Source organism: Eleginops maclovinus, chromosome 6, assembly GCF_036324505.1.
Source record: "Eleginops maclovinus isolate JMC-PN-2008 ecotype Puerto Natales chromosome 6, JC_Emac_rtc_rv5, whole genome shotgun sequence".
Lineage (NCBI taxonomy): Eukaryota > Metazoa > Chordata > Actinopteri > Perciformes > Eleginopidae > Eleginops > Eleginops maclovinus.
The window spans coordinates 12966349-12980175 of record NC_086354.1 but is presented as its reverse complement, the minus strand read 5'-3'; the positions used below and the strand labels follow the sequence as shown (position 1 = coordinate 12980175).

The window sequence follows — 13827 nt, the reverse complement described above, 5'->3', positions numbered from 1 at the left end:
GAGGTGTTCTTGTTCAGAAGCGTGACATTTGATTGGCTTGACGGGACTTCCTTGAATCTACTCGGCTGCAGCTGGAAGCCCGCGGTTTACAAAAACAACTGCTGGAGTAACGATTCGTGAATTTGTTTAAATATCATTATTTCTAACTTAACTAACCTGCTAGAATGGTGCTAAAGGAGTGCTAACGACACAGCTACGTCAACTTGGAATACAGTTGTTGAAATTGCAGAGGCGACGTTTCCGATCCAAACACCGCACGACATCATCGTTTTGTTTGTTTAATGTTAGCAGATGGCTAGTTAGCCAGGCAGCTCAGGGGAGGTAACGTTACCTTGTCAACCACCATCAACTGAAACGGCTGCGGCCTGATAGAGAACAGAAGCTGCTTGGTTTATTCCTACGTGTTGGGGTGAGTGTTTCGGTCTTACTTTTACAAATCGGACGCCAATACCTAAGCAAATCCTATGTTATGAACTTGGCACATTTTTTTCTGTTGACTACCTGTGGTAATTAGCTAACCTTTAGTGGTTTAAAGTAACTAAGTATATGTACTCAAGTGCTGTACTTAGCTAAGTACAATTTTGAGATACTTTACTTTAGTATTTCAATGTTTTCCTACTTTTATACTTCTACCCCACTACAATTCAGAGGTAAATTGTATCCTTGTAATCCACAGCATTAATTTAATGGCTTTTAGTTACTTTGCAGATTTGGATTAATGATGTGAAATATATTCAACACTTAAATAAGACTTTAGTTACACCTGTAGTATCATTCAAAAGCTACCCTGCAGAATACAAAGTCATTAAAACTAGCTGCACTTTAATCCAACACATAAAAACATGAATGCATCAATAAATATAGTCAAAACATGTAATAGCCTATATATTGTTCTGAAATGGGATCTGCATAATGAGTACTTATGCAGTACTTTAGGTATATTTTGATGATAATACCCATTGTTTACTTGAGAAACATTTTGAATGCAGGACTTTTACTTGTTACAGAGTATTCTTACACTGGTAGTTCTACTTTTTGTAAAATACAAGATCTGAGTACTTCTACCACCTCTACTAACACATTTACAATGTTGCCATCCATTAATTCTGTCTTTATGGGTCATTCCTTGTGAATCCCAGCTGGATAACTAACAGCAATGGCGCTGTCATCTGAGGCTGGCTTTGGGGGCGGCCAGAGGAACAGGTCTAAAGGAGAAACAATCTGTGTGGTGCCGGGCCTCTACTCTGATCTACTGGAGGATGACTTTGACCTCAATAAGTCCTACCCATGTTCTCAGAGACCGATGTACAAGAGGAACCTTTGGGCATTGCAACGGGGAAATGATCCTGGTTCTTTGAGAGGTGAGTGTAACAGATGGTGAAACTAACAGGATCAATCATTCAACACACATTAATCCATATATATGATAATAACTTGTCCTTTAATAAATATCCACAAAAAATGACCCAAAAAGTACAATTGCATTTTTGCTTTTATTAAAATAGGTTGAATATTTTACATTTTTGTTTTATTTTCTGTGGTCATTCAATTTAATTTAACATTCACCTTTGGCTACTATAACATAATAATATGTGTTGGGTGGGAGAAAGTGCTTGTTTTCTAAATATTTTCCCCCAATTTCTGTCCTTGCAGGTGAAAATCGTAATGTTTGCACATCTGTTGCAACAAGAAACCTTCAAATCTCTAGTTTACATCCCGGCTCCCAACATTCTGCTGTCTCCCTGCCACACCCGTCCACCAAGTCAGAGACCGAGGAAAACTTATTCAGTCAGCTTATCTCTGAAGATTTTGGCCTGTCGGGATCTCCATCTGCAATCAACCCTAATAAAGTCATTTTTACGGTTGACCATAAAACCAGAAAGGTACTGTTCGTGGGACGATTGGGGGATGCCCAGAATTGGTCAGTACTCTGTCTAAAGCATGCACTGTAAATGTGTCTACCTTTTCTTTTTCAGATTTTGTCAGCAAATGAACAGGCCTGCAAACTGTTTGAGTGCTCCACCAATGAACTGATTGGAAAAAAGCTGTCCTGTATCTTGAAGAAAACCAGTCAGATCTTAGAGGAAGCGTTGGAAGAAGATTTTGTGCTCGTGGATGGAACTGTTGCCGCTGTGTCTGGAAAAGTGGTATGTAATATGCAAAAAAAACAAAACACTTGAAAAGATAATAAGTCTGGGTGTTTTGTATGTATAACATGCTACTTTTCCTGTAGGTGGATGTTGTGACCTCATCTGGAGAGGTGCCAGTGTCAGTATGTACCCACAGATGGTCAGAAGAGGACGAGCCCTGGCTAGTAATGATGGAGAGTGTGGAATGGGTGTCAGCCGTTCTGTCCTTCTCACAAGATGTAAGTACATGTTCACAAGAATTCCTGCCTGCTTCAACTGAATGCTCCTTATCCACAATATAACCATTTCTAACTCTTTGCTTTACTTTTGATGTCATTTCTAGGGCAGTATCCTAACCTGTGACTTGGCGTTTGCCCATCTCCATGGATACCACCATCCAGACGAGTTAAAAGGAGTGTCTGTGAAGGAGCTAATCCCCTCTTTACAAATCCCCCTGCACAGTAATGCGTTGCCAAAAGTAAGAACACTTTAAAAACGCTCTGATTCAGCTCAGGGAAGCTCTTTTTAATCTTTGCTTTCAAGTTTCTGTTTACCGTTGTGCTTCTCAGACCTTTCAGGAACACAGAAAAAAACATGATATCCCTTGACGTTTTAAGCGCAGGTATTTCTGTAAGCATGTCATCATTAAACTTCATTTCTCATCCTTTTTTCAGATGCTGAGGGTTCAGAAAGTGTGTGGGAAAAGCAGAGGGGCTGCTCCAGTCCCCCTGTGTGTCAAACTTCAGGGGGCAGTGGCATGTGGGAGGCCCCAAAATCAAAGCAATGGGAGTGGTTGCATCTGCCCAACAGAGAGTCCGGAAAGATCAAATACACAGGACAATCAGCCACACTCTTCCCTCAACACATCTGTGTGCAAGTCAGACGGCTCAAATCCTGAAGAGCCGTCCTCTGGTAAGGTGTTTAGTTTTGTTTTAAAGAGTCAATGCCTGATCAAAGAGGAATTAAAAACACTCAATATATTTCCTGGAGAAACAGTGAATTATCTACTGTCTTTAGCACTAAACACCCTGCAGTAAACTCTTCAGCCTTTTGTTATAAGAAAAATATACAGAGCACCGACAAGATAATGGTAAATGCTTATAGAAATATAAAGAGCATTTTAAGAAGCTGTCAAGGACTGAAAGAAAGTTAGGTTTTTATTTAAATGCCATTAATCAACATTAACATAGTTATTTAATGTCGAGAGAAATGGCCCCTCATTATGCCAATTTGTATTTAGTTAAAATAATAGTACGATGCGACATGAAATGAATATAAAAAGAGATGTGCCATTGTCACTATCATGAAAACCATGCATCTCCAAATTTGGTGATTTTACATTTTTCAGATAAAAATGACATTTTCCTCATGAGGTTTGGAAATTGTGTGGATGTTAAAAAAATACAAAATAAATTAAAATCCTGTTTTTATTTCATGTTGTCTACATGTCCACCCACTGCAGTATGTGTTAGTTGAATTGCATCCTCATACCCGTTATTAATAGATATTTGCATTTTGAACCTTTCCGATATCCAAAATAATACACATTGTAATAACTGCTAGTAACTTCTTGTGCTTTTTCAACTCGTCTCCACTCTTACAGAAGGCCCTGCGCTGGAGTACTCTGGAACTGTTTGGGCGTTTGCTCCTCCCAGCGGTCTCCTCCTGCTCAGCCCCGACGGCTCGATCTACAGCATCCACAACCATCTCGCCCTCAGTCTGTTTGGCTACGACAAGGACGAGCTGATGAGAAAGGTCAGCCAGCGTGACCGGCCTGAACGAGGCTGTTTTGGATTGACCACCGTGCCAACTCTCACTTCTGTCTCGTTGCTCTGTCCTCCACAGAGTGTCACTTTTCTGATGCCCGGTTTCTACGGGTGGATGTCTGACTCGGACAGAAAGACCAGCTCCTTCTCCGATTCTCAAGCAGAGGCTAATAAAAGTAAAGCCTCATCCAAAGTATCGGGGAAATATGGTGAGCATTTTTCTGTGTTTGTGATGTGTACAAGATGGCAGCTTCACAATTGGTCATCAGTATAAACGATATGTTTTCAAGCTTTGAGGTGAGGTGGCTTAGTTAGTGCCAGACTTAAAAAACCCTGCTATGAACTGTGAATTAAAAAAAACATACCCGGATTAATTTGTTTTTAGAATATCTGATTTGTCTAATCAGGCCTTTTTCCCAAATGCACCTCTCAGCACTCTGGATTCATTCCTGTTGTGTGTGTCTTTTTTTTTTCAACTGTGAGATTCAATACTTCTTCCCATCTCTCAAACCGTAGACCCTTCGTCGCTGGTGGCCGGTGATATGGCCATGGTGCATCAGGCTGTCCTGGAAAGAACCTCCAGAGGCAGAGGCCGGATCTTCACCGGGACGAACTGCAGGCTGGAGAAACCGGGGAGCATTTTGTCGACTCTTTCTCCTCCTGCTGTCACCTCCACACGAGTACACATGTAAGCAGCAATCCCAAAGTTCTTTCCTAAGCTATCTAAACCTTCTTTTTAATCAATGACTTTATACACGACACACCCCGACCCGTCACCTCAGGTCTGCTGACGCTAACCTACTGTAGCCCATCAAAACCTAGCTTTGGACCTGGGGCGGCAGGGCTTTCGCTGCAGCCTCCCTGTCCGGTACGATCTGCCAAACCCCCCCCATAGCTATAGCATAATAAACTACTGCAACATAACCTTGTTTAACCTGCACAGAAAATGGTGTTCCAGCAGGCATTAGAATTATTTGAGGACCAAATGTTTGTATTCTTTGTATTTTTTTTACAAATACTCGTGTAGACAAAAGCTGCTGTAGCAATATCCAGGGACCTAAGAGCAGCAGACTGCATGTATATTTAATGTGCCCCGCAGCAAATATAAAAACACAACAACTCTAGCTGTGTGTTTACCAGCAAGTAGAGACACTCTGTAAATGATAGCGTTCAAAGGTTTATCCCTTGGACTTTTCTTGCACAAAGTTTTCTAAACCTTCGGTACAGTCCATGGTGGTTTAGGTGTTGCATCCTGGGGTCAGGTTTTTTTTTTCGTTAATGGTTCTGTCGTTGAGAACATAAACAAATGATCCTGTTGTGATAATGGGAGATGAAGACTCAGGTTTGCAATATATTAATGCTCCCCTCTTTTGCCATCTGTTGGTCAAATAGTGTCACAGCTTTATATTGAGTCAGAAATATAAATGCACTGATCATAAGCTAAAGTTTAAACATTCTCTCTGTTTGCATTTGTGATCACAGCAAAATGTCATTATATTCTTATTAGACTGGTCTGGAAATACTTCCTTCCTCAGGGCTGATGACACCACAGAGCTGATGGAGGAGGCGGCCCAGGTTGCTCTCTGCAGCAGCCAGCAAGACGTTAATGATACCACTGAGGCGCTCCTCAAGACATTCGCCTGGTTGGAACCTCCTGAAGAAACGACTTACTGCCTGGTTCCCACTGACCCACCACACCATAACCCAGAAGTTCAGAGAAACAATCACCCTGCCATCAAAGTGATCCCAGGTATGATGTCGCCAAACTGTGAATAACTATTTCTAAATTACAGTTTTCACATCATTTCTGATTAACAGTAAACACAAGCCCCAAAGAGAAACACTATATGATTTGTTTGAAAAAATAACTGTATTTATATTGTTTGTTTGTTTGTTTTTTACCTCTTTAGACACTCCCAGTCAGAAGGGACATGCTGTTTGCAGAGTTTATGACCCCTCTCCTGATGTAGGCAAAGACCATCGCTCATGTGCCTCTGTCCTCCAGGAATCCAGCTTTGAGGTCATCTCACTAGAGAGCAGGTGAGGGTGGAAGTTTTTCTTGGTCTAAAGACATTTTATTGGCCATATTTTATCACCAAAATATACTAGCATTAATCTTTTCTGCATGGAATCCTTCCATGATAACCACAAAGTAATCTATTTTGGACTGGATAACTTTTCACTTCAATAACAGGCCCGGAGCCACTGATGTAGGTCAAAACTGACGCTTGCCAACCTAGTGGCATCATTTCTTTGTCACTAATTTATTGAAACCATTTCCCAGGTCTTCTTCTGGCTTCTGTGAAAAGTTTGCCGGCCATTGTGGTTCTGATCCGGGCCAGGTGGACGACTCTCGTTCAGCACACATAGTGGACTCAGTCAGCTGTTTCCTGGACCTCAACAGCAACGGTGATCTGGTGACCCAGGCCCTCGCCAACTTAGATCTGAGCGCCAGTGTAGAGGTCCTCAGCGGTGGAGCGTACAATGAGGATAACCAGCCCTCCATGATATCCTGTGACACAGCCGAGCTGCTGCGTACACCCTCCCCATGCCTGGTAGAGTCCGACCAGGAAGAGCAACCTGTTGGGACTGGGAACGCTGATGTAGAGGCCAGAAGTAAAGAGCAAGAAGAAAACAACCAGGGCGAGCAGGACCAGTGGGGAGCTCTGTCTTTAATTCAAAAAGAAAAGGGCCAAGAGTTCTCCGTGCCAGCGAATGGTGGGATGCAGCCGATGACGGACATTCCTGCCACCTCCACTCCTAAGAAACAGAAGGTGAACAGACACACATCATCCTCGGACACGACTCCGATACTTGAGGGCCGATACGTCGGAAGTGCGTACCACAGAGATGGCACAAGAGTAGGTTGGTACTGACCCAGCTGTTGATCCATTTCCCTCAGAAATGCACACCTTGTGTTCGACAGAGCTAAAAGGCTTTAACCGCCACCTTGTTTTTTCTCCAGATGTGCAGTGTGATGTGTGCCGGACCGACCTCCCTGATGGAAGCTCCATGTTCTGTGTGTGGATGGGGAGGCCTGGCTACCAGGGGACACTCATGCAAACAGATCGATCACTGCACAACCAATCAAGAGCCAGTCTTGGAGAGGTCAGTGAGAAACTCTAATAATAAGTTAGGATGGCACTCATTTCTTTATAAAAATGTAAAAAGTGTCATTCTGCATCTCTTAATTATTTACTGCCTTCCTCGTTTCAGAGGATTGGCGAGGGTTTACACACCACCATGGACCTGGATCAGTCACGGGCCTGTGACGGACAGTTTGAAGAAGTGTACCAGCCTCTTAAAGCTGTGGGTAAAGGAGCTTTTGGATTTGTCTGGAAGGCAATAAAGCGCTGTGATGGACTAGAAGTAAGAAAACCTTTCACATGAACGCAATCTCATATTTATACAGCGACACTATTTATATGTGAAAGTATTTCAACCGTTAAGAAGATAAAACATTAGATCTGGGAATGTAAATGACTGTTTGGATGATGTGTTTCTTTTTTATTTTGCAGGTGATAGTGAAGTTTATTAGCAAGACCAGGATAGTGAAGGACTGCTGGGTAGATGACCCGATGCTGGGGCGAGTCAGCCAGGAGATCGCCATACTGACACGAGTTCAGCACCACAACATAGTCAAGGTCACTGCACTCTGCCATGGGAGGGATGTTTTTTGCCAAAATATTTAGATAATTTTGGTTAATGTTACCTCTGCTACTAAGTAAATAATAAACAGTCTAACTAAAGAAATTGACCCTAAAGGTTAAAAATGCCCCCATTTAAACCACATTTTCTGATCCTATAGCTATTACACCATAAAATAGTTCCTTCTTTTATATAAGATTTTCAATTTAGAGCCCTGGACACAAAATTGTAGTTGTTTTCTATTCTCCAACAGAGTGAACCATTTCCCCAAGTTTAGCATTATTTTCCTTGGTTAGAGTTAGGGTTACTTCTAGGTTTCCTCTACAGATTTGGTGGTATTTTTCTTTTTAAATAAGAAAGAACAGTGGATTAATGTAAGCAAACTGGCATGTTAAGGGATAAACATCTGAAAAATAATTAAAATGTGCCATTTTGTCATTAATGGACATCAAAGGAGCTTTTTGATAAGTCAGGTGTAAGGGAAATGAGTTGTAAGATCCTTCATATTTTTTTGCTTGACTATTTTGCTCATCCTATTCTGTATGTGTGTCTACTACTAGGTGCTGGAGGTGTTTGAGAATGGGAGCTACTTCCAGATGGTGATGGAGAAACATGGAGATGGTCTGGACCTTTTTGAGTTCATAGACATGCAGCCACGGCTGGATGAGCCCCTGGCCAGCTACATCTTCAGACAGGTTTGAACACGGGCATAAAAATCCATTTACCGGAGAATAGTCTCTGAAATGAGATGCGTTCTTTTGTTACTTGCTTAACTGGAGGTTCTGTCTCTTTCCAGCTAGTGGCTGCCGTCTTCTATCTGAGGTCTAAGGACATCCTTCACAGGGACATAAAAGACGAAAACATCATCATCGACACGTGTTTCCACATCCGCCTGATAGACTTTGGCTCTGCTGCGATGATGGCTCCAAGGAAGCTCTTTTACAATTTCTGTGGCACACTGGAGTATTGCTCCCCAGAAGTGATCCGGGGAAATCCGTACGTACATGATACCTGAGAATGACAAGTGATGTTTGTTCCTTTTCACTTAAACATTTAATAGAATTAAACATGAATTGAACTATGTTTCCTCAAGGAAATATTGATTGTAAATGTACAGTTGTACATGTTTTACACAGACACTAAATCAACTGGCAGATAAAATACTTCAATGTGTATTCTTATTGCCAAGTAAAAGCTTATTTTAATTGTTGTTTATGTCCTTGTTCATTGTCTCCTAGCTATGCGGGTCCCGAGCTGGAGATTTGGTCTCTGGGTGTATTGCTCTACACTCTGCTTTTCAGTGAGAACCCTTTCTGTGGTGTTGAAGAGATCCTGGAGGCCAAACTGAAGCCTCCCTTCCCCCTCTCCCCAGGTAAACTGCTGTTCTTCACTGGAGTCTGTACATGGTTTTCATTCACTGTCTCTCAGAAAAATCACTCTTTATTTTGTTTACATTTCTCTGTCGACTCTCAGAGCTGCATGATGTGTTATGTGGGCTGCTGCACCCTGACCCCGCTCAGAGAATGACTCTGGACCAGCTGCTGCTGCAGTCCTGGATCAGCCAGCCGATTTCCATGGCAGAGTACAGCTGGACAGAAGTGGTGCCTGAATCTGAGAGCTGCAGTGAGTACTCTTAACACTGACAATGGCCGACCGTGTTTTCTACTTCAGATTTGATCTCCACCTGTACTTGTTCAACCCTTTCCTCTGCACATTTAGAAATATTTGTTAGTTATTTGCTTTACATCCAAGGTATAATTCTCCATAACTTTCCCACCATGCTTTAAAGAAATATGCGTTATGGCTTGGTGACATGGAGAAAATAAAATATAACATTTTTAAATCAATACCTCTATCAATATTGTAGGGTGAACTGTTTGTGCTTTCAAGTTATATTTAAGAAATGAGTTTAATGAATTGATTTATAATCATCAGTGATGCAGATATAATGACTAAGTGGGTGAAGTCAAATAATAGAACAGCTTCAACAGTCTTTTAGGCTCAGAAAATGAAATTACTTTAGTATAATCAGCTTTTAAAACTAGGAAAAGTCACAACAACAATATAAAATATCTTAGACTATATTTGTCTCAAATCAAATAATATAAATACCAAACAAATGTGAAGCTATTTTCAAATTTAAGGCAGCTCATGTCCTCCTTCCTTTTTCTAACAGGCTCACCGCAGCACCAGGACTCCAACCAGGAAGCGTTCATCGGTCAAGGCTTGTTCCCTGGTGGACATGATGAGACTCTTCCTGATGATGAGGAGGAGGAGGAAGATGAGGATGACAGGTTGTCAATGGTGGCCCTGGAAACAGAGCTTCAGAAGTACCTCCATGAAGATTGAATACCGAGTTCAAAGGGAGTGGCATCCTGACCATCGGTCCGACATTTAATGTGACACGAAGTTCAAAATGAAGAAATGAAGGCTTTTCTTACTCCGGAGACATAATCCTACACTACCGTCCAGCCAGTAGTCATTAAGAGACAAATGGTCCTTTCCCTTTATAAATGATACACAGCTTAGTACCAAGTTTAATGAATATCCAGATGTTGATCAAAATGTCCTTGTTTGACATACAAGTAATTTCTGATAGCAAAACAAAGTGAAACCATCATGATGTATGTTTGTTTTCCCCTTTTCATTGTAATTGTTTAGTTTATTCTTCAAATTTAGAAAAAATGTGAGGCATTGAAACATAGTGATGGTTAACTGGGATCCAGCTTTGCCACCCAAACTGACAAGTGATCCCAACCTTAAGTTGTTACCTCAGAGGAACCACACAGAGAACTTGAGCGAGTCAAATTGAATTGTTTGACTGATTTAGCTTCTGTGTCTGTTTTATGTTGCTGATTTTAATATGTTTTTATCTATACTTGTAAGTAAATTTACAATATTTTATCTATTTATTTGTATACATTAATAAATATTTGACCACAAATGTTATTACTTTTTAAATAATTAAAGGCTTGCCTGTTGATCAGAACTGAAGAACGTCTTTTTCATTTTTGTCATGCTAACACTGATAACCTATTTGAATTGCTTTATGCAGCTGTTAGTATTCATTTTCTAAATCAAATCAAAGTTTATTTCTATAGCCCAATATCACAAAAGACGTTTTTCTCAGTGAGCTTCACAGATTAAAAACAAACAACATTAATAAATAAAAAATAAATGACCATTTAAATAGAAGATGAATTCCATTAAAACAGTTTTCAATATCTTCCATGTCATCTGACCCAGTGTTTCCAAATATATGTATCCGATATCTTGTATTTTCTATGAATATTTTTATGAAATATCCACATTTTCATAATTTAAATCTCCCAGAATTGTTTAATACGTTCAATAGAATGGGCTCTCATGACTAAATATCAATGCTACATTGTATTACTACAATGGTATTGGAAATCTCCTGTTTAAAAACGAATTGGTATAAACAAGATTCAAAGCAGAGCACAGCGGAACGTTTGTCCTCTATCCTTTGCTGCGCTTGAAAGACGGACGTTTATAAGCGACGGACAAGCATGGGTACCCGAGTTGCAGCGAGTCAGGTAAATCAGCTACAAATCCCGATATTTCTATTAAAGCAACTTAAAATAATATAGTTATTTTGTGAATCTTTAACATACTTAACTGCTTGCAAAACACATGTGGAAGAAACAACTGACAGTCCACACATTCCCGCTATAACCTTCATGTTTGCTAACTTATGCTAACGATATTACATTAAGTTCATCTGTTCTGTTTACGTATGTTCTCTCCACCAGTAACAGGGGTCATTGTCCTGTTCTGGCTGTTCACCATAATTGTACAATAAGAAATAAAAGCGGGACATATCGTAACAGTTGTTTGTGTATTATAATGAGTGTGAGAGAGACAAACCAGATGCATTTCATTTCATTGCATTTGAATACAACTGTGTACATGACGGTAAACTTGAACTTATAATCATGATTTTATTTTTTACAGGTTCTTCGGTGGACTTTGAGGAATGCCACTTCTGTATTCAGTCCACTTCAGTTTGGGAGATGCTTGCTCCAGCCTCTGTGTACTGGGGGCAGATTGTTGTGTTCCTCCACCAGCCATGGCCCTCTCCAGCCAACACTACACGACCGTGAGCTAAATCCTCTGTCTAGGCAGCCAGTCACAGAGCTGTCCCTACCGTCTCTGGTTGATATGGGATTCACAGACTCTCAGGCAGAGCAGATGTACGAGGCCACCTCCAAACTCAGAGGAACAAGTACTTCCAAACATGCTCTGTCAACTCTCACAGCTCTTTTCGTCTTGGGCCTCAATCCTTCCAGTGTGCAGAAAATTCTGGAAAAATGTCCTGAACTTTACACTGTCACGGAATCGCAGTTTCAGCAGCGCATAGGCAACATGCGGAAACTAGGGTTAGTTGAAGGTAAGATCATGATCTTTGTGCAGTTGGTTAAAGCATTGCTTTAGCTTGACATACAACATGTTCAGAGTACTTAATATTTTGGGTTTTGAAGGATAATTCCATTTCTATTTTTCCTTATTTCCCCTATTAGGCAGTCTTCAGAGAGTGGTGTCCCATTACCCCCAGATCCTGACTGTGCCTGTGAAGACAGTAAAAAATGTGGTGCTGTTCCTCAAGGAGAAGTGCCTGTTTACTTTCCAGCAGGTCACAGACCTCCTCAGGGATAGTCCTGCCGTTGTACTGGAAGACAGGGGGCAGCTGGAGTACAAATTTCAGGTGAGTATTTTGGGGCAAAACAGAATTTGAAGACATCACCATTGGCTTTGCACACATTGTGATGGGCCTTTTATTTTTTTTAAGCTGTTATCATTTAAATCGAGTGACTGATACATCTGTATTCACGCTGATAAAAAAAACATAAATTGTAAGACAAATTTAAATCAATATTTATGGGGACATTCAGCAGGTCCAATAGCAAAATCCTGGTCTCATAGTGAACAGCCAATATATTAATTTCCTCAAACCTGACCATACATCAGATGAAAGGCAGCAGTACTACTAAAATATACAATACCCTTGTTGTTCACACAGATTGCGTAATTCAAACTATATAATAATTACATGCTGTGTGGAATATTTACTTTCCCTCTTAGTAGCCTATTCAAGAGATATTTTGTTATGCTCAAACAGAAAACCTTTTCCCCCCAAAGATGTCCTATTTGATTAGAAGTGTTCCTGTAGCACCTTTATCATCATTCATAATTTCATTATTGGCGGGACAGCTCAACCATTTAATGCATTCTGGGACAATAGTGTCCATCAACAGCACACCTGAAGCCAATCATTTGTACGATCTAATCTGATCTTTTTTTGGGGTGTAAAAATAATTCACTCTAAGCATTCTAAGTAGTTAGGATGCTGATGTAGTACTCCCTCTGGTGGTCATTATTAAACTCTACATGTGGTTTGACTTCGCTGTTTTTACAGAATGAAACCTAGTTAATTTCAGCTTGTGTGCTTATGTCATGCTTTCTTATTTATTTAATCTGTATTCATCAGTTAGTCTAATTGACATTATCAGCTTGTTTCTAAGAGACCTGATTAAGATGCAGTCACAAGAAAACTGAAAAACTCAACTACAACATAAACAAAGAAATAAAACCAGCCACAAATAATCAGATTAATGCCATATAGCCATGTATCTGTTGAGTTGTTCCAATTTGGCTTAAGTACAATGTTCCACTGAAACAGCAAGCATTATTTCATCCATATTTTATTATTTCAAACTGTTTGTTGTTGGTAACAGCATGTATTAACTCATCTCTCCCCAGTACGTCTACTTCCGAATGGGGATCAAACAGGCGGAGATGGTGAAGTCCAGATTGTTTCGTTACACTCTGGAGGAGGTGCGCTGTCGACACTGTTTTCTGGAGCGCAGGGGCCTGTATCAAACCCCCGACAAGAAGGGACAGACCATGATCATCAACCCCAAACTGGACAGCATCCTCCACTTTGACCAGGACACTTTCCTCACAAATGTTGCCAACGCATCAGCAGAGGAGTATGAGGTGTTTCAGAGACTGATGGCGAGAGAATGGCTGGAGGAGGAGCAGCTGCAGGGGAACATTGAAGCTGATAGTGATGATGATGAAGAAGAGGATGAAGAAGATGAGGAGACTGGAGGGAAAAGTGGATACAGGAAGAAGAGAAAGAGATAACAGAACACTGGGAGTGGGAAAACCAATTTAAAGTGGAAGTTAGATGAATAGAGAAATGACATATGTGATGGTGATACATGATCCAATAAAATGTTTCCTGTTATCAGGTTGATGAC

The 13827-nt window shown here is 40.7% G+C and overlaps 2 protein-coding genes across 2 annotated transcripts; both read left to right on the top strand.

Annotated features, from left to right (window-relative positions):
* The first annotated feature begins 77 nt into the window (after positions 1–77).
* Positions 78–10513, top strand: pask (PAS domain containing serine/threonine kinase). Its single transcript, XM_063885299.1, has 21 exons — positions 78–409; positions 1140–1361; positions 1654–1883; positions 1977–2147; positions 2234–2368; positions 2473–2607; positions 2804–3041; positions 3733–3884; positions 3975–4104; positions 4412–4583; positions 5431–5645; positions 5806–5935; positions 6180–6760; positions 6861–7003; positions 7112–7264; positions 7414–7539; positions 8104–8238; positions 8340–8539; positions 8782–8915; positions 9017–9166; positions 9720–10513. The coding sequence occupies exons 2-21, from the start codon at positions 1157–1159 to the stop codon at positions 9890–9892; spliced, it is 3708 nt and encodes a 1235-aa protein (XP_063741369.1). The 5' UTR covers positions 78–409; positions 1140–1156; the 3' UTR covers positions 9893–10513.
* A 494-nt stretch (positions 10514–11007) lies between these two features.
* On the top strand, positions 11008–13814 carry mterf4 (mitochondrial transcription termination factor 4). The gene is made up of 4 exons (XM_063885071.1): positions 11008–11100; positions 11519–11954; positions 12085–12269; positions 13325–13814. Exons 1-4 carry the CDS (start codon positions 11074–11076, stop codon positions 13709–13711), a joined length of 1035 nt encoding a protein of 344 aa, XP_063741141.1. The 5' UTR covers positions 11008–11073; the 3' UTR covers positions 13712–13814.
* The last annotated feature ends 13 nt before the right edge of the window (positions 13815–13827 follow it).